This window comes from Simochromis diagramma, unplaced genomic scaffold, assembly GCF_900408965.1.
Source record: "Simochromis diagramma unplaced genomic scaffold, fSimDia1.1 OVJJ01000596.1, whole genome shotgun sequence".
NCBI classification, from domain to species: domain Eukaryota; kingdom Metazoa; phylum Chordata; class Actinopteri; order Cichliformes; family Cichlidae; genus Simochromis; species Simochromis diagramma.
Window position 1 is genome coordinate 6,442,892 of NW_024387245.1, and position 20,886 is coordinate 6,463,777.

At 44.3% G+C, this 20,886-nt stretch overlaps 1 protein-coding gene across 3 annotated transcripts in view; it reads left to right on the plus strand.

The window, feature by feature from the left end:
- Positions 1–2,711: 2,711 nt before the first annotated feature.
- Positions 2,712–20,886, plus strand: part of LOC120714233 (mucin-5AC) — a 44,681-nt gene continuing 26,506 nt past the window's right edge. Inside the window, exons 1-4 of one of the 3 annotated variants that reach the window (XM_040000347.1) lie at positions 6,035–6,039; positions 9,172–9,179; positions 11,393–14,453; positions 18,084–18,158. In XM_040000347.1, the coding sequence (XP_039856281.1) occupies positions 11,494–14,453; positions 18,084–18,158 (3,035 nt within the window). In that variant the 5' untranslated portion in view covers positions 6,035–6,039; positions 9,172–9,179; positions 11,393–11,493. Of the gene's footprint in view, positions 3,957–6,034; positions 6,040–9,171; positions 9,180–10,664; positions 14,454–18,083; positions 18,159–20,886 lie in introns of those variants that run through there. The other 2 variants (XM_040000346.1, XM_040000348.1) reach the window with 2 other exon arrangements.

Here is a 20,886-nt window from a genome sequence, read left to right on the forward strand (position 1 = left end):
CCTGGAGAGTCGTCTTTGATGTGCGCCTTAAAAACATCAAATGAAACGGACCAAAGCAGATCAGGGCGTTCATGGTTGCTGCATCATCACTTTATCAGCTACATGTACCTGGAACATAAGGGAAAGAGGGAAAGGGGGAAAAAAGTTTGAATGAATTAAATCAGGAACGTGTGTCAGATTTTTCTGTTTTCTGCTCTGCATCAAATAAACCCCGTGGCCAGTGATTCATCTGTTTCTGCGACATTTCTTTAAGACGCTTGGCGGTACAGAGGCTCTGCTGGATTTCATTCATCACAGGAGGATGTGCACAGTCGTGCAAGAAAAGGAAAAAAATAATCATGATCATCACGTTTATTCTGATAGTTGCTAGTAGTTTCTAATTTAGCAAACATAAAGCCCTTGAGTGTCCAATGAGTTAAAAGAGCATTTTGGTGAAATAGATTTGCTTTTCTTTCCTGAATCATTTGGAAAAGTGTATTGTGACGCAACACTGCCCAACACTTTATGAACAACATCCCCACCTGGTGGAAAGAGGCCTTAAAAAGCACCACGTCCCGAGGCAATTTTATTTACCTCTATTAAAGCTAGATCCGCCACATGCTGCGCGGCATTTCATTGATCCAAGTAAAACTGGTTTAGAGCCTCTAAACTGTTTTGTAAATCACTTTCCAAGACTTATTATTTGAGGGTGGACGTGAGGCCCCAGCATTAGGGATGATGCAATGTTTTGTTAGGGCAACAGCAGTAGCCAGAAACCTCTCGATTTTCACAGTCCATCTTCTCACCCATTTATTATGTTGCCAAGCAGCATTTTCTCTTCTGACCTCCAGCCTTGTTTCGAGACGAGGGGACAGACACGGAAAGTCATTATTCAGCCCAGAAACAAAGCGGGAAAAGTTCTCCTCATCCATCAAAGCAACTAAAGATATCTGACACTGTCCTGGGCACGGCTCAGATCAAAGAGGGAGATGCCAGCTGTACTCAGGTCCGGCAAATGACTCACCACCTCGTTCATCCATCATGTTTGAAAAGAAGATAGCAAAAATAATAAAAGCTTTTCAGGTAATGGCTACAGTTAGATATCACCATTAGACATGCCCCCTTGCCTCAAACCTTGTATTAGGCTGTGATTGATGACTTGATCTGAGTGTACATTATAGGATCTGCTTAAAAGTCTTTTTTTTTGTCTGCAGACACACAAAGGCTGATTAATGAGTGCCACGGGAAACTAGTGGTGTTCCTTTGGTGGCTCTGTAGGTGCTCTCTGAAAACAAGATCTGACTGAGTGCAAGCAGGCCGCCGTTGGATTAGTTTAAATAATAATTACAATCCCCCGTCTCACCCAAGTGCATGGTAACCGTGGGCAGCACAAAGCCAGAGAAAGCCAAGCAAAGGGTTTAAAATGACAGCTCTGTGCAGAATATAAACTTGTAGCTTTGTGCGGCTGTGCTTGGTCACAAACCAAAGTATTTGAATAAAGTGAAATTCTGCTTCATATTAGCACTAGATGGAAAAAGTCAAAGGATCACCACAGTGGAATTTGAAGTTGTGGACTAGCACCAAAAAAATGTGGCTCTTCATAAAGCAGTGTGCGCACGGCCTCCATATCTGAAAGTCTCTGAAGCTGTAAAGAGCTGCTTTTAAGATCTCCTAAAAATGGCTTGACCCTCACGCAACTCATAATCCACAGTGAAGCGCATGAGACTGTAGAGAGCCTCAAACGTCATCAAAATTTAATGGACAGTACGCTAAACACCACCTGAAGCTCCGCCAGCAGAAGCTCTTTGTTGTCCGTAAACTCAAGGTCCTCGCTTTAATCAGCAGCCTGCTCTGTCTGTTTAGATGCCTCACTGAGTCTGTCCTCCTGTCATCATCCTCCGCTGCTCCATCTGCCGTTCCACCACGCTGACAGCCACAGACATTGATTCTAACATTACGAGCTCTTTTAACTCTCGAAGGCGTCAAAGTGGCTTCGGTCGTGCAAATTGAAGCTCTCAATCCAGCGTGCGACCCTGGGTGATCCTTTCAAACACTGTGACACTCTGCTTAAGTACTGGGATGCAGATGTTGAGTGGCAATTTCCAGGGAAAGCAAAAATATATATTTTTTTATATATTAGTCTGTCTGCCAGGAAGTTAAATGCAGTATCTGTAGTAGTGCATGTAGCTGCAAGCCTTAGTATTCGCATGTACCCATGCATTATAGTATATTATATCCTGTTCTGTATGTATGTTGCAGGGGAGTGCCTCTCCATTCAGCTCCACTTGCTCTAAAATCACTGGGAGTCATTATGGACTTTATGCATGTGATTGCACTTTAAATCCATACAGTTCTAGAAAAACAAAAAACAGAACATCTTAGACATTAGAAAAAAAAAAAACCCCAACAAGATTTGCTGGGATGTTAATGTAAGTCTGATCGAGATGGAGGAGATGGGACAAGATAAGTGATCAGAGCTGATAAAATGGGATGAGGTGTCTCAGCCCTGAAGGCATTTAGGTGTAGACTTTATCTCTCTATCTCTGCAGAGTACAGTGGTTTCTGCTGCCTAGCTTCAGGTAATAACAGCCAGTATAGCGATGATAGTTTCGATGTACATCAGTTGGTCAGCACCCCCTCGCCCCACCGAAAAACAAAAAGTGAGCTTGGAACTTTCAACAGGAAAGAAAATGAGGTGAAAAGAAAAAGTCTGCGATTGATGTAATACAGGTCGGTGTTTTTTCCTTTTTAATTTGCATGCACGGCACTTATGCATGTTAATCCAGAGGCCTGAAACCATGGGAGCAGTTTAACCTTCATTGACTACGGAGCTTCCTCTGCCTTTGAGGGCCATTGTCCATGTGTCTCTATTATCCTGCTGGTCACGGTTCCCCCCTGCTCTGCTGCCCCCGCTCATATGGGAGATATCTGTAGAATAATTCTACCTGTCTGTTTCTATCGCCTTCTCCCTGCTTCTCTCCCCCTCCTTCCTCCCCCTCTCCATGAATGACCTTTCTGCGTTCCTCTCCAGCTGACCTTGGTGTCCTGTCAGATCGTTCCTTTCCTCCACCTCGCACTACTAGCCTCTACGTACCACCGCCCCCTTAAACAACCCCATGCTCTTCATTTCTACCCCCCGCTGACTGCTTCTTTTGCTTCTTTCCTCCATGTCCCTTAGATCCGCCCCCTAGATCACTTTCCTTCCCTCTCTCCTCCCCTCTCCTCCTCTCACTGTCTCCCTCTTCGCTCTCTGCAGCCGTACATACTCTGCTTTTTAATTAGACCGACTCACTAGCTCCACCTCCCCCTACCTCCTACTCTCCATCCCACACTCCTTCTCCCCCAGCCTCTCTTCGCTCCCCTCCCTCCTTTTGCTTACAAGGAGACAGGGGGCTTGCATGGCGACATGGAGAGGAGGTCATGATGAAGAGATGCAGAGAGAAAAGGCGAGAGAGAAAAAAAGGAGCAGGACGGGGAGAACTGAGAGGAGCATCTGAGACGATAACTGCCTGTTTGCTCACTCTTGCCTTCTTACTCCCCCTCCTGTCCTTTCACTTCCACACACAGAACAAACGCTCAGACAACTAGGTAGGCACAGCGGAGCTGAAAGCTGTGAGGGATGGATAAAAGGGTTCCCACGTGAAAGGCATGAATCTACGAGAAAAGAGGAGGGTGAAATAGAGGAAGACACAACCAGAGAGGAGGAGGAGGAGAGAGAGAGAGAGAGAGAAAGAGGTGAGCTGGAGAGGAAAGGGAGACAAGAGAGGAGCAGATGGACTCTGCACAGAGGAAGGGGAACGGTGCGAAGCTCACTGAGCAGCAGTGACAGAGAGGTGGGAATTAAAAAAAAAAAAAAGCAAACATGAATGCCAGAGGGATGGAAGAATGGGAGGAAGCGACGTGAAGGAATAGCTTGGGAAGAGCACTTGTGGGAAGACAACACAGAAGGAAAACAGGAAGAGAGAGAGAGAGATGAGGTATGTGTGACTCAGTTCTGTGTCCTGATGGAAGATAGTACAGCAATCTCAGCAGCAGCCTTCTCGCAGCATCACCATAGAGATGGAGAGTTAGGCAAATCAGAGAAGAGGCGAGATTTAAAAAGCAGCGTACAAGTGTCTGTGTTGATTGCGTGCAGTGGACGTTGGCAGCGAGGACATATTTGACTTATTGTTTTGTTTTGGCTCCCAACAGCCCGCTGAATGGTCCTCGCATGCGTGCACACACGTGCCTGCATACATTTTGTTTACATACTCGGCAGGTGCGTGTGTGTGTGTGTGTGTGCACATATTCCAGCAGTGGGGGTGTGCCCCTGCTGATTTGTGTGTGTGAGTGTGTGTGAGAAATCTAGTGATTTCTGGATTTTTGCTTTACTGCAGGTGTGGGAGTCATTTACTGATACTGGGCAGCTTTATGAGAAGCTTTACAGAGTGAGAAGCTCAGATTGGTTTGTCGGTGGTGTGGCGTTGCAGGTTCCAGCAGCGTGCTTTCATTGCACATTTGTCATGAGCAGGATTGTGTGTGAGTGTTTGGAGCTATGCACAGAAAGTTTAAGGAGGAGGCTCTGAATGGGGGAATTCCATTTGTATGGATCTGTGTGTGTGTGTGTTTATTTATGCACGCGCGCGTGTGTGTGCTGCTCTGGCAACATGAGCATTTCAATTTCAATCATATTAACATGCTTCAGTAATCTTCTCACACATGTGAGAGTAATTGTTTCTCATAGTTTGCACATGTGTTTGCATCCGTCACTGAAGCAATCTTGTCACTGGCGCGCATGAAACAATCCCAGCCGTACACGTACTCTTTCGCGCGGGTGTGCGCACACACACACCTCCACGTGCACACACACGTGCACGCGCCACGCGCAGGTGCAGATTCGTGCGCCCGCTTTTTCCTGTGTGAAGAAACGCTGTGCTGTTAATCCCGACTGTTGTCGCGCAAGTCTTTCCCCCTTGTTCTCTCCCTCCTTCTGCGCTGCACCACTGTATCGCTCCCTTTCATCTCATCTCTCATCTTTAAAGAGGTCAGATATTGCTGTCTCTCGGCTCTTCCGTCTAGCACTTTTTTTTCTTTTAGCACATTGCTTTTAAAAAAAAGAATCTGTCATCTATCTGCGTCACTTCATTTTCTGTCTTTGCCCAGGAGAAGTTAACGTGTCCTTTTCTTTTATTCTTAATTTCATTTATGCACTTGGAGAACATGCCTATCTGCGGGCCAGGTGTTTCCACTGGACTGACAGCATGCTGGCTTCATAGGTAACACACTATGATGTACTCTTGGGACATTAGTTTGGACAGCAACGTTGCAGCCTGGCAGAGAGTAACCCCCCCAGGGGAGTGAACTGTGCTGCATACGTGTAACATGCTGCTGTGCACTGGACATGTCCGTCTGACCACGAGTTACGAGGTGTTGCTGAATTCACACAGAGACCTTGGGAACCTTGGAAATCTGTGGCACAGAGTGGCGAGGAGACGTGAACAGTAGAAGAAACAAACTGAAGCAGCCAGCGAAGCAAGACAATTGGGCTTGCAGAATGAGCACAAGGAAGAACAATGTTTACTCTGGCTTTCTTTCACAGACACCCAAACATTCTCAAATTTGCTCACAGTTGGCTAAGTATGCTTATCACCATCCACTGGCCTACATATAGGGATTTCATATTAGGCAGAGGATTTTGGTTAAAAGAGGACAGATGGAACAAATCATTTCTGGCACTCACACTCGGAAAGATAGAGGTAATCCAGCCATCCTTGAAGAAAGCTGGAACAAGTAGAGTGTCCTCTTTAGTAAGAAGGTGGTGAGAAACTTTGCGAGATAACATATCATGCATGTTTGAATGACTTTTTAAAGTCATGAAGGCGGCAGGAGAAGCGAAAGTATTTGCCACCTGAGCTGTGCAGAGCATCGCAATAAAGCACTTTAAATCACTGTGGTACAGATCTGTTATTAAATACAATTTTAAGAGTGTTCTGCACTGAAACTCAAAAATGTTCCATTTCTGACACAAATTCAAAGACTTACTGCTTCAAAACAAACCTGCTTTTCCAAATTAAGACGTGTGTGTATGTGTGTGTGGTGGTGGTGATGGGGGGGCTAACGGTATTACCAGGCCAGAATCTCATGGTTATGCCAAACACTGTGAGGTGAATAATGATTGTTTTCTTGTCGCTTGGGAACAGCAGAAGCATGTAGTAAGCACAGCTTGGCCTTCGGTTCTGAAAAGCAGAGGCAATGCAAAAAGTGGCTTTAATTTGTTATAATGACCAGCAGGGGGAGACTCCTCTGGTTACAAACAAGCAGTGAGATTGTATAGAAACCTATATGAAAATAACTACAGTACGTTTCATCTGATTTGTGACTTTCATTAAACACTTTGCAACAAGAACAATCAAAGACTGCATACTCCTGATGAAGTGGAAAATTTCCAGTCTCTGCATCCAGAAGGCTAGCTCCATCTAGGCTAGCTCCATCTAGGCTAGTTTTTAAGTATTGTCTCGAAAATCAAGACAGCATTACCCATTTTCTCTTCCATCAGTCTAATATTTTTTGTGACGATATAGTGGGAACTTTTTGCCCAGAGATAAATAATTGTTTGTGCAAATCTGTCCATGACTTTCTTTAGACTGATCATTCTGAAAAACAAACCAAGCCAAGCACAAAACCTTATTGGTGGAGTTGCTTAGTTTAAGCCTTCTTCAGTACAGTAACGAATGCTCACAATTAGAATAAACTGGAGGAAAAAGAAGGGTGTGTTTGTTGGACTGAAATGCTAGCTACCAGGTTTTCGTACTAACATTCTGAAACTTTAAATTTGACATTTTAACCATGGTCATCCAGGTTTTGGGATTAGATGTCGTGAATAAGAGGTCAATCAGACCAGCAAGCCAAAAGCACCATTAGCTTATATGGTAGTGATCATATAAATAGATGATATAACAGGGTCTGCTTTCTCATTAAACTTTAAATTTCACTGTAGTTTATCAAATGAGCACCTTACTATATTAAGAAAGCTTTTCCACTAGTCATTTAAACTGTAAACTATTTAGGAAAGTGCCTGCTGAGTTCATAAATCAAGTTGCAGCCGGAGGAGTCTCCCCCTGCAGGTCATTAGAAATAATGTAATTTTATGATAGAGTTTCGTTAGAGATTCGTAGAACAAGAGACACATGCAGCCATCAGCACCAGTAAACTGCACAAGACCATCTTTTTAATGCATGGCGGTTAACATCCAGAGGCTAAACTTCTTTCATTCTCAGCCACGGTGGTTGCCACTTGGGCAATAGCTTTATTTTATACAGCTTGATTATATAAAACTTCCTTTGCAGCTAGAGCTTGCTGAAAAACAGCTTGCCAAGATTGAAGCTGGTCAAATTGGAATGCCAGTAGCCTACATAGTCATAATCAAACAAACCAGCATTTACATTTAGACGCTATTACACAAGTGTCTGACAGGAATGAAAATGGCTGTGTTCGCCGTGTTGTGTTGGGTATCTAATGAATTAAGAATCATAATTTAATTTGTGTTTGTTTAATTTAATTTGCTGTTAAGCATAATCTGGCTCAAGACTTTCAGCGGTGAGAGGCAGCTACAGCAGTAGTACCGTTTTCTAATTTAAGTACCAGCACTGCGGACAATACTTTTACTTGCTTTACTTCACATACTCCCTTGCTTCTAATAATAATAATAATATGTTAAACCTATATATAATTCTAGGCTGTTGATTTGCGCATGCATGCACAAGCCTTTTATTTGCATTTTTAAATGCACTTGCTGGTTTTATTGTATTAGATAAAACTGAACATCCCTTTGTTTGGGAGATTGCTGAGCTGTACTACACTCAGTGCTTACCTAACAAAGTAGTCATCTGCAGGCAACTCCCAAGGAGCTGCTCTTGAATTGGAAATCTCTTTGGACAAGAACACAAACACCAAAACGGCTTATGCATTTTGCATCTCTTCTCTGAGCCGAGCGTGGTGTAAATTTCTGTGACAAAGCACAGGTATAACTCTTAACCTCCGTGTGCTTACAGGACCGATAGCTGATCATATAGCTTTTCTTAGTTCCTCTCCACTTCTCCCTTAAATGCCCTGACACGCTGATGCTCCTGATTTACCACTTCACTGAACCCTAACCATGACATTTCCTCTGCTGCCAGGGGTTGCTTCCTCCTGCTTTTGCCCCCCCCTCTGCCTGTCTGTCTCCCTCCGCCTCTTCCTCCCTCCTACTTATTCCGATTCCTACTCCTCTTGCTTTGCTATGTGTCTCATAGCATCTCTAAATATATCCCAGCATGTCTACCTCCTCTCCTTCCTCTTCCTCTTTCTGCCTCCTCTTCATCGCAGTCCTCTCTGACAAATTTTAAGCGTGCCTAGACAATCTGATCTGACATGTCTTTACATAACAATCCAATCCATGACACCTCCCATCCCCTCTGCATAGTTGGACCCAAAAGTGGGCTACTGGCATGGATACAGTTCTCGGTATCCTTGAAATCATCAGAATGTTATTATATCTGTGGAACCAGTCTTGACTTCTTCTATTTTGAATGTTCAGATGCGTTTCTAAGAGTCACAACAGCTTAGCACGGGATGATCAGATGTGACCTTAGCATTTTCATGATGCACACACACACACACACACACACACACACACACACAGGAAAGAGAATAGGAGCAAAACCTTCTTGGAGACGTAAGCAGATAGCAAAGAGACTATGGTACATCCTAAACAATAACTGCTAAGAGTTATGACCCTTGCTAGGATTATGCCACTGCACACCTTCCACCTCTTCCCTGGTGATTTATCTCTTGTCTGCCAATAAAGCTCAACATGGAAATGTCACATGTGCAAAAGAGCTGCCCTCAGCCCTAGCGGTAAGCCCATGCAGCATTAAGAGGGGGATTCATTAAACTGTCAGCGTAAATTTTGATCCGAGGGTAGTTTGCAGAGTGAGGGGGATGAACTGTGGAAAGCACTAGACAAAAAGAGGCAGCAGAAGAGATTGCTGCAAAGCATTCGGTAGATTGGGAAATAAAGATAGAAAGATAGAGCTGAGAGTGGGTAAAAAAAGGAGAACGGCCAGATGGGAGAAAGATGAAAGAAAGGTGTGCTCAGGGTGACACGTCCAGAATGAGTAAGGGTAATGGCCCTATGATACGTAGAGGGAAATCTGTCAGGGTGAAGGTTGAAAGGCTGCTTCGTACAAGAAATGGGTAGACCATCGACCGGAGTGAAATTGGATATTAATGAAAAACACAGGAAGGGTGGAACCACTAATTTATCCAGGGAGAAGTGAGGAAAGGAGAAATCACCATCAAGGTCAAATGAACAGAAGTTTCTATGCTATAGATGAACCGTAGCTTGTGTTCTTGAGCCTCCGTAGTGCACCGTCACCCACGCCCGCATCTGAAAAAATGTGTACCTCAACTCAGAGTCATTTGTTTTTTCCGGGTGATTCATAGTTAAGCGGCTCATCTGTATACATGGCGGCGATAAGAAAGTAAAATGAGAAGGATTCCCGCGGTTTGTTTCTAAATCCATTAATATATCACAGTGTGCATGGTTGATATTTCCCCTCAAGGCTCTATCTGCTGTGACTTTAATCATGATTAATCCAAATAACCATGTTTTTAAAGGGGTTGACGGGAGGGAGGGAGGGGGGGGGGGGGCAGTTGTGCCAAAGATCCTCCTCTTCAGTGGAAAGAAAAGAGAGGAAAGCGAGGAAAACAGTGGATGTAAATAAAAGTGGCAGCCCCTCGGGTATCTCTCTCCCTAAATAACCTGGGAGCTGTGAAGGAGTCACTAATTACCCCTCCCACAGAAGATGGGAGGGTGGGTGGGGTGAGGGGAACAGAGTAACAGCCAGTCACACTCGCACAACAGAATTAGCCCGAGCCTGTCAGTGTCAGAGGCTATCACGGGGAGATAACGAGGAACAGATCCATAGATCGTGTAAGGCAAATGACAGCATCACGCCCGGCTGCCTGTTTCACAGACAGGAAATGAAGTGATATATACTGCATGTATCAAGGCCATAGATCGTCAAAAACAGAGCACGGAATCGGGGTGACGAGAACATACTACTAACTGCAGCATGGTGGACAGACTGTCACAAAATGACCAGATGAATCAGAGAGGATGTCACCATGGCAGATCATCAAGAACTGATAACAGGGCAACAGACTGTAAAACATGGAGGAAAAAGAGAAATCCAAGGAATACGACAACAGTCGTACTGTGTGCCCATGAGCAGAAGTGATACTCAATGCAAAAATTATTGCTGTCACTAAAACACGGCTACTTTTAACAATACTGAGAGGAAAGAGCGTAAAAAAGGAATGAAACATTATACACCCCCCTTGGCCAGTTTGAATAGGCCTTAATTACAATCTCTTTTCACTTGTTTTCAGTTTACATTTCTCCACTACTGATGATACACCGAGCCTTTTTTTCTCTCTCTTTTCCAACCTCCATCCTTTCAGCACTTTTTCTGAATTCATGTCTCCTTTTCCCATTCTGTGTTGACCCCCGTTCTCATGCATTTCAAAATAGCTGCCTATCTTACATCTTCTTCATTATCCGGAGGAACGAGCACATTGTGTTTCGATGGAAACTGAAGCACAATAATATGGAAACAATTACAGTCTCTTATTCGTCTCTCTCTTTATCTTTCTCCTCTCTTTAGGAACTCATGCTGCCTTCGACCATGAGAGAATGAGTCACGGAGAGAAGAGCTGAGAAAAGAAAGAAGCAGAGAGAGAAAAAGAAAGTGATAAAAAAAAATTTTTAAAAAAGGAAGCAGAAGAGACCAAAAAAAAAAGTTAAAAAAGACCAGATCATTATGGGAACGCAGTCAAGCCAATCCCGTACTTTGGCCATCCAATCTCCTGAGGGCCCAGGGGACAAAGCAGGTGGAGAAGGACAGGCTGCCAAGTAGACCAGCCAATGTGATGGACAGACAAAGGATAGGCTGCATTCCCTTCCTCTCCACTTATCTGCAGGTAACCCCCCTGGCCTCTGCAAGAGTTCTTCTTGCTGGAAAGTTAAAGAGAAATGTGAATAAGAGGCAAAAAATACATGTACAACTTCAGAAGACATGAAACAGCATGGACATTTTAAAGAATATTTGATGCTGCATATATTTATTTTTATATAAGATTTTAAAGGGAAGTTTAAGACAAGTTTTCTCACAGATATCTATACTATACCTTGAATTGGGAAAATGGTAATCCATCTTTTCTTGAGGACAATCTTATTTGCAAAGGAAGTCCTTGGTGTACAGATGAGCTGAGCAGCTAAATGCAATACTGTATAGAGACTGCTACATCTACAGTATTTTCTGGGATGAAAGTGAAACGTAGTCAGTCAATCGTATAGATCTCTCACTGTTACACTGAATATATAGTAATGGAGCGATCGCTTTCCTTGTTGACACACTAACACAAGAGATTCTCCACAACAGCAACCTGCCTTCACAGTGTGTGGATGTTGTGGGAGCGAGAGAGGCTGGAGAAATGGTGAGCAAAGAGCCTGACCACTTGCTCACAGGCCAGACCAATGGCAAGAGCAGCTTGGCAGACAAGTTACCTGGGACAATGACTGTGCGCTCTGTGCTTCTCAATCGAGACTCCCCCGATATCGAAAGTCGCCTCAAGCGGCGCCGCAACCGCACCCACCAGGTCCGCTTCAAAGACCTGGAGGATGGTAGCAGCAGCAGTGGCAATAGTGGAACAGGGGAAAACAATAGCCATCAGAAGCCTGTCAAAGACTGTGACAGTCCACATCCTCTTCGCAAACACAGCAGCAGGTCCCCCCTGCCATGGACTGACAGGGACAGGCCACAGACCAAGGATCTACCTGGCCAAACCTCTGTGGTTGGGGCTGTGCGTGGTGACATGGCGAGCACTATAGAGGTGGTGGCTGCCTTTTTAGCTCGAGCGCCTCCTCATCCATTGACACCTGGTCCTACACGTCGAACCTGGGCACCACCGCAGGCTAACTCTCTAACCTTGCCAATGACACGCAGGCCCAGTACAAGCACCAGCACAGCCATTCAGACCTCCCCATGCCTGAAAAAGCCCCAATCTCTCCCTTCCTCCCACACTCGTAGCCACAGCCTTGGGGACTCAGTTGGGGTGGATGGGGATGACGAACATGACTCTCAAGACGAGTTCCTTACTCACAACCATGTGTTGTTACCTCCGTCCAAAGATCAGAACGGCCCTCCTGGCCCAGGGGAGCGAACTGTGGTGGAACGAAGGTCTAAAGTATCAAGGACAGAAATTAAGTCTGCTGTAAAAACCTCAAGGCACAGCTGCCCCCCTTTAGTCCTTCAAAATGCTGAGCCATACCACTGTTCCTCTGTATCCTGCCGAGATGGCCCCAAACGTCAGGGAAGCAGTACTCCCTCAGCGATCAGGAGGAGAAAGCGTCTAAATAGGACAACGAGTGATCCTGGAAAGGAAGTGCACTACTGCACCACTCCCACACAGACTGAAAGTCCCAGTCCATCCCCACCCCCTTCAAATACCAAACTCTGTACCACCCAAGTTCAGACTGAGAGCCCACCCCCTCCTTTAAGTTCAAGGTACAGCACCGCCCAGAGTCAAACTGAAAATCACCATTCTCCACCTTCAAGTGAGGAACAACGCACAACCCAAATTCAGACCACCAGTACCAATCCAACCCTACCTCTGAATGCTCAACAGTGTACCGCTCAAATACAAACAAGCTCTCCCAGTCACTCTTCTCCTGATCGCAAACTTTCCACTACACAGACACAAACTAAAAGCCCGTTTGCTTCCCCACCTTTAATACCATCACCCAGCTCAGTGCAAATTCTGTGCAAGCCTATATCCCCAACAGTGACTCCAGACCCTCCTACTACCCAAACAACTACTGTGCCTTATTGTACATCTCCCCCACCTACAAGTGCACCAATACAAACTCCTGAGCACTGCACAAAGCTACCTTGTACTTCTCCAGCCAAGTTAGCTTCCACAACCCCACCTCCTCCCAAAGCACTTTCCATTCCATGCGCCACTTCTGTACCTACTGTTACCCAACTCCCGGTCCCCTATTACACTGTTGTGTCCCCACCAACAACACCCAGCACAGCCACAGTCTGCTCCGGTGCTTCTTCAGCTGCATCGCCATGCCCCACCCAAAACTGCACCCCCCTTATGTCAAAGGTGGTGTCATCCCCTCAGTTAACCCGCTCCACCCCTACCCCAACTATAACACCCATTATAACTCCTGCTGATCCCACCAAACAGCCAACCCCTGCCCCAAATGCAATACATCAACCACCATCAGCAGCATCAAATGCTACACCTTCATCAAATGTAACTCCCTGTACATTTGTTACTCAAACTGCCATATCTTGCACATCCATATCATATTACACAACTACACATGCAGTTGGTCCCCATGCACCTCACTTGAACCCAACTGCACCTTCTTATGCCACAGTTATTCAAACTGTCTCTCATTGCAACATCCCATGTCAAACTTTGCAAAATACCTCTTCTGCTTGCACAGGCATAACCCCTTATTCCTCCCCCGTCCCAAAACTGAAATCTTGCACTTCTCCGCCTCCGCTTGTGAAAACCTATGCGTCCACTCTTGCAAATGTTCAACAATGTGCAACACCAACTAAAGCCATTCCTCTGTACTCTTCCACATTTCGTGCTGCACCACCATACACCCCCCCTTCTCAGACCCCGTACAATGCTCAGGATAAGAGGGGCATTCGACTTCCACCTCCTCCTCCACCGCCTCCACCATACACACCACGAAAAAAGGGAAATGATCCGCCAGGTCCTGCAGTCCGAACACCCATGCTCAGGGCAGACAGCAAGGTCAGCAACAAAGATAAAGATAGAGAGAAGGAAAAAAAGGAGGATATAAAAGACTCACCAAAGCTCTGTGAGAGAGCCAGCTCTCTGAAGCACAGAGCTCAAACTCCGCCAGTTGCTGTGATGAAGGGAGAGAAGCAGTCCTCCTCCTCCTCCTCCTCTCCTGCCAAGGCCTGTTTTAAGCCCAGCTGTCTTAGCTCAGCCCAGGCTCAGCTTGGGGCGCTACACAAAATGCTCTGCTCAGGAGCCAACGTCAGGCCGAACACCCCCAACAGCCAACACGCTCTCCCTCCAAATCAGCAGGGATGCTCTGGATCCAGGGGCTGCTCTGCTTCTGGGGGGCGGCCTACAGCTGGGCCCCTGACTGCCACCCAGGCTGATACTCTGAGACAGGTCCAGGAAATTCTGGGAGGGTTGGTGTCTGGGGCCAGGTGTAAATTGGACCCATCCAGGGTGACAGAAAAGCTCTTGAGTCCCAATGGCCCCCTGCATGATATTCGTAGCTTGCAGACTCAACTTCACAGCCTGGAGGGGGTCCTGGAGACCAGCCAGAACACCATTAAGGTCCTGCTGGATGTCATTCAAGACCTTGAGAAGAAGGAAGCTGAGAGAGATGGGTGAGGCTATATTTAATTTCAGTGAGACAATTTACATAATGAAAAAGTGAACCTGCTTTGAATGTTATTAGACAATTAAATGACTGTTATCAGTTGTCACCCACAGATCACGCGCACCCTGCTGTACCCACTAGTAAGCCAGGAGGTGCAGTATCATTCTTTCTGATCACTGGTTGACAGAAAGTGACTTTTATGTAAGCCACATGAATAACACATAAACTCTCCAGTGTACGTTTCACCCTGGTAAGACAGAAAACTGAGACTTCTAAATTGCGATTATTATGAACAAGTCTGTTTAAAGTAAAACTATGATCTTTAAGTGCTTCACTTGAGACTTTGGTGACTTTGGGGATTACTATAACATAACCAAACAACAAGTCAACAATAAACTTCATATCAACAGTAATAGAAAACAAAGAGAAAACACAAGTCTCATATGCACCTGGGTTCATCTGATTTATAAAGCAATAATGTACTACTAAGCCTATTTGTTGATGATCTACTGGCTGTATTTTTTTGCCACAATAACAACTGCTAATTGACATTTTACAGTTTCTCTCAAACATAGAAAAAACACCATAGTTAGCCTGCAAAAGACTGTAACTTGACCCGAACCTTTCAGAATAGGCTTTTGTCTCAATGAATAAGTTACTCCTGCCAAAAAATGACAAGCTCATTTGACACTGTGTAAACCAGAGTCATCAGAATGTTTCGGTATTTGGTCGAAATAACTCTACGAGTGATTTCCTCATCTTCTAATTTCCCTAAAAAGTTTTGTTCTACATGTTTCTATTGACTATATTGCACTCGGCTTATTTTCCTGATGATAACTGAGTGCTGTTGTGTATCAAAGTGAATTCAGATGATTTATCATGCAGTGTTTATTGCATACTTTGTAGAGCAAAAGTACACATACATTAGCATGTAATGTGATGAATAAAAATTTCCTGCAATTATCATACAACATAGTAAATTGCAATTATGTTTACATTTTACGGTCTGTTTACTGCAAAGACCCCCCCCCCCCCCACCCACCACATAGATTATCATCGCTTTAAGCACATAGCGTGGAAACAAGACACGGTTTTCTAGTATTCTGCATCAATAAACAGTGCTGGAATCACTGGACATCCTGTTACTCTGTTGGCCACAGATTCTCAGCCACCTCACACCTAATGTGTTCGCTTTCAGTGTAAAAGAGAAAGAACCATTGAATGTCCACATCCGTCCTCTGCACTCTCCTGGATCTTCTTACATTCATGGCAGGCTGCTTGCCCTATAAAATGAGTTGGCTCTTCAGTGTTAACAAACTGTTGTAACTCTGTTGGTCTCAAGCTCTATAAAATATGTACATACACCTGGATCACCAGATTTTGGTTTTCTGGTGGACTATTCTGCATTTAATGACATACATAATAAAGTGCAAAACTATTTTTAAAAAAAATGGTAAATAGCCTGTATTTGTATAGTGCTTTACTAGTCCCTAAGGACCCCAAAGCGCTTTACACATTCAGTCATCCACCCATTCACACACACAGTCACACACTGGTGATGGCAAGCTACATTGTAGCCACAGCCACCCTGGGGCGCACTGACAGAGGCGAGGCTGCCGAACACTGGCGCCACCGGGCCCTCTGACCACCACCAAACACAAAAAAGTCTGCTTTTAATTACAAAGACATGCCAAGGTTGTTAGTTATTTGCTTAAATGTCCTAAAAGATATTAGCAAATGCTAAATAACAGACGATAACAAAGAGAAATACTCTCTTTGATGCGCATACATTTAAAGCTGAAGGTTTTCAGATATTGTGTGTGACAGTTTGGACTGTTATTGAAGAATTGAGCCAAAGCAACTGGGAACAACCGAAGCTTGTTGAGCCCAAACTCTAAAAATATGCAATACACATACATGTGCAGATCTTACATGACAGCAGGGTCAGCACATTTTAATGGTTTGCTGGACTGTTCCGCAAGTAGAGCTCATTTCCTGAGCTTGCTATTAAAAAAGGCTGTTGGCCTTTTTAAAAAATCACACAGTCTGGAATTTAATTCTAGAAATTTCACACACTAGTGAAGATGGCCCCGGATCACACCATTGTTCTTTGGCACCACGTGCCCAAGGTGGTTTCCAAAGGTAGTGTTACCAGTAGTGTGAAAGGTGCTGCTGCCTGGGGTTAAATCAAGAGCCTCAAAAGGGCTTGTTTGGTTTTAAAAGTAGTGTGAAAGCCCTGGGCTAAAAGAGGAGCTATCCCACAACTGAAGCTGTAAATGTGAAATGACTGCAACCCTTGGGCTAATGGAACTGTAAACCCAAGGCTACCAGAGCCTTGCAGCACAGTTCCAAGCACAGTGTGAGAAGCCATCTGTTAATTTTTAACAGTCAATCGCTCAGCCTTTATTAAATTTAGAAAGATGGATAGATGGATAGATATCAAAGCCAGACATAACAGCGCTTTGCACTAATAGACTGTCTCTTCTCTCATGGAACGGAGCAGAGAAGTGGGTTGTTGTAGACAGATTATTCTTCACCAAAAAGGGAATATCCACAGCCCAGCAGTAATAACTTTCCAGCATCGTGTGCTCTGAATATTACAGATAGATGGTTGTTGTGCCTAAGCCTTGCTGTGATGAAGCTCCTCTATTTATAGCCAATCCCCCTACTGCACACAGTGTCAATACGAAGCTCTGTGGACAGAACACAATATAAATTTGGTCAGAGTGAAAAAGGCAAAAGCTAAAACGGCAGGTTGAGCGACAGAAAGAGGAAAACGCAACACCAGATTGAGCACAGCAGAAAGCAGGGGAGCATCTGTAGTTATTTTTACGACGTCTCATGTCAGTCAGGCAAGTGTCAGCTCTCAATATGCTGAGGAACTGATCTCATGTCAGACCACGAGGAGGCTTATGGGAGTTTGGGCGCACCTATTTCGCGAAGCCTTGTTCCTCATGCATGTATGCAGCAGGCGGGAGAGATTGTCATCAAGTGGTTTCAGATGCTCCATGCCTCTTTAGTGTCAAGCCATTCTCATCAAGTCTTTAATTAATCTGCTTCCTACATTGTAAGCAGCTTAGTAATTTCTTCTGCCTTATCATTCCAAAATAGTACATGTTTGCGGGGGGGACGCGAAAGAAAAATCATGGATACACAGGAAGGGATGCGTGTCTGTGAATCCATGGAAAGACTTGACTGGTGTCTGAGCAGCGTAATCCAAATCACAGTGTTAACACTAATGCCAGCCCTTTGAAGACATCTGAACATGTGACTGAACAGCCTACTGTCTCATAAAGTGACACATCTTGCATGTTCCAGTATTTAAATTCAGTCCCCGGCCTTGTGCACGCAGACTTGACTTCTACCTCATAAGCATTATTTTATGCCTGGAGTGATATAGTGACTCATGGTTTACGTAACCGACCGAGCCCGTTGGAAGGGGTATCGTTCATTAAAAAATGATCAGGGGTGATTTCAGGGAGGAGATTGGTTTATATTCAGGACTTCGTGTGCCAAAAATTCGATTCAGCGAGGGAAAAATGATAACCTCAATATGTCTTTGTGGGCTCACACAAACACAAAACCATTCCTCTTTTATTTTGTTCCCCTGATATGTCATCTCTGCGCTTCTCAACAGAAGACATTCCTACAGAACCGGACAGGACATCGAGAACTGTGGGACCTGCAGGGACTGCGCGTGCATCATCTACAGGTACGTGGATGTATACGCATTTGGAAATCTGACTGTTTATTGCTTGCATCACACGTGAGCACCGAGAGCACAGAGCTTGTGTCGGTGCACAGTTATGTGCATCACGCTGTCACTTTGAGTCACATCAGAAGTTCAGTTTTATGGCTTGGTAGGATTGCCATTCTGCTCTGTGTGACAGCACGGACGGATATGAAGCACTCTGAGTATGGCCACTCGTTGCATAAACACCGCTGCCAGTTTTGATCACTGAACGCATTTATAAGAGCTGCATTAATCGCAATCATTCTCCTGCTCCTCCTCTAAATTAATAGGCTAAACAAGAAACACAGACTTAAGTCATGCACCTGTGTTCAAACCACTTTTTTCCCCCTCCCTCTCCCCTTTTTGCTCCTCTCATTTTTCAACTCTCGTCATCTCTCTTTTAGACACACACAGACACTCACACACACATAGAGTGACTCCAGAATCATTCTGCTCTGAGATTTGAATTAAAATCAGTCAATTAACAAACAGGATTTCACACTTTGTGAGAGGGTGAAAAAAGAACAGAAAAGTGGGGATTGTGACAAAATTGAAATCCGTGTCTCCTGCTTGTACATGTCAAAAACTGTGGGGGAGGGGGTCCTTCAGAGAGGAGACAAGAGGAGAAATGAAACCCACGATAGAATAGGAGGGGTGACAAGAGTGCTTGCATGCGTGGATGTAATTTGATTATGGCAGGATTAAAGCAGTACTCTGATTATTAAAACTTTCATTTAAACACCTCGGATGGGGGCTAAGAAATTATTTCATAAATCTGCGAACGGATAACTCAATTAAGGAGACAAAATTCATCATCAGTCTTTTTAATTGTGGTCTGGAGCGGCGAAAAGTGACATGCATTCACCTCAGACTGATTACTTCCAGTGATTCGATTCCGTGCCCACTCGCTCGTTTGTTATTTATTATTTTGCTTATTATTTTATTAATAAGGTGTTTCCTGTAGCTGCGACGTATCCTCGACCTTAACTCCATTATCAAGCAAATGGCATTATAACTGAAGCTTAGTTACTGCAAACCACATAAATGATTCAATCAAACTATTATCCTAATCTGATTGTGTTCAGTAATTTATTTATACTGTGTGTGGAGAGCCCCTCTGTCAAAACACATGGAAAAGACAGTGGGGGCGACAGTTGAGGACAAGAAAGCAAAAAAGAAAATAAAAAACAGAGATCTAAGAGAAAAGAGAGATTTAAAATGAAAGATGAAAAGAGGGAGAAGAGGCCTATAAGAAAAGTGATTGAGTTGGAACCTAAATAGGGGTTCATCTTGAAATATTGCCACATTACTCCTCAGGAATGTCTGAAGCAGCGACACTTCCTAATGTTAAAGTAAAAAAAAGAAGAGAGATTCAAAAGTTATCACTCTGGGATGTTCTTCGCAGTTTTTTTTCTCTCGGGTAGCAGTTCTGAAATATTTGACTTAATACTGCGACCTGCCGATGACATCGCAAGCCTCGGTTTTATGGTCAGATGAGGACTTATCAGTCAATCTGCCGCCGAGTCGACATGTTTCTTTCCATGTGTGACAAGAGGATTTTCCTGCTTTGAAGGGGGGGATTCTCTTTTCTCTGCGACTCAAGTAGAGCTGAGTTTAGAAAAAGAGAAGTTGGCAGCAATACAGAAGAAGGTGAAGATAAAGCGTAGCCTGAAAAAGTGAGTGATGGAAAAGCCCTGAAATCTGACAAGGCAGATTTCATCAATTAAGAAGCTTCTTGGAATCTTAGTCTTCGAAGAAAAGCCCAGCTCAGCACGCCGCACTCTGTCAATCTAGTTGAAAAGCTGAGATGGGAGTTTATTCAGAAAAATGAATTCCATTTCAGAATTTTTGTGCAAGACTATTTGTTATTGACAAGTCAGCCGCAACAAATTTTAGCCGAGTGATGTGACCGAGATTCATTTCAAAGCGAAATAAAGAGTATTTATTTTCACGGATCAGATAAGTACTTGTATAAAAAGGGTCGCGATAAGCTCGCAGGTCAATACCGCTACAATCAAACCATTGTTTTGGTTAGTTGGCCGGCAGCTCGTACATGTTCCTCAGACATGTGGTGCTGGTGCTTAGCCTTTGATAAAAGTGGCTGCATGCTTGCCACATCGAAAAGGAGCCAGCAGAGGTTGTTTGCGATGGATGGATGGATTGGTCGTTTGGGTCCAAAGTTCAAACTACTGACCTCAGTGGCTCTGTGAGGGTCTAAGGCAAGAAACTACACAAATGCAGATTTTTCTCCTGATGATTTTCTTCCTCCAGTAATGACCCCCAGCCTCCACTGCATAATGCAGTGTAATGTTCAGGTTTCAAACCTGCTAAAATGCGACCACATTATTAAAAGGCACAGAGGCAGAGCTGGTGCCAGCACTGGCAGGGCAGCGGCAGAAAAGAGGAATTTTCTGCATTTTTGATTCACTGCACTCAAAGTGCTGTTTTTTTTGTTTTGCTTTTTTTGGCTGTGCCACACAGCTGTTTCTGGTATGGACACAAGCTGAAACCATAGTATGTTTTTGTGTTAGATTTCATCCACATTTAATCTGATTTTTCTTCCATTGCAATTTTAAGGAAAGATTTTGAGTTAAATCTTATACCTGGTGTTGCTGAGCAAAATTGAGTTGAAAGATACAGTTCAGTTCAGTATTTGTCCTGAGTGATCCTGAAATCCAATTAACAATAATCATCAGTGTTTGGCTTA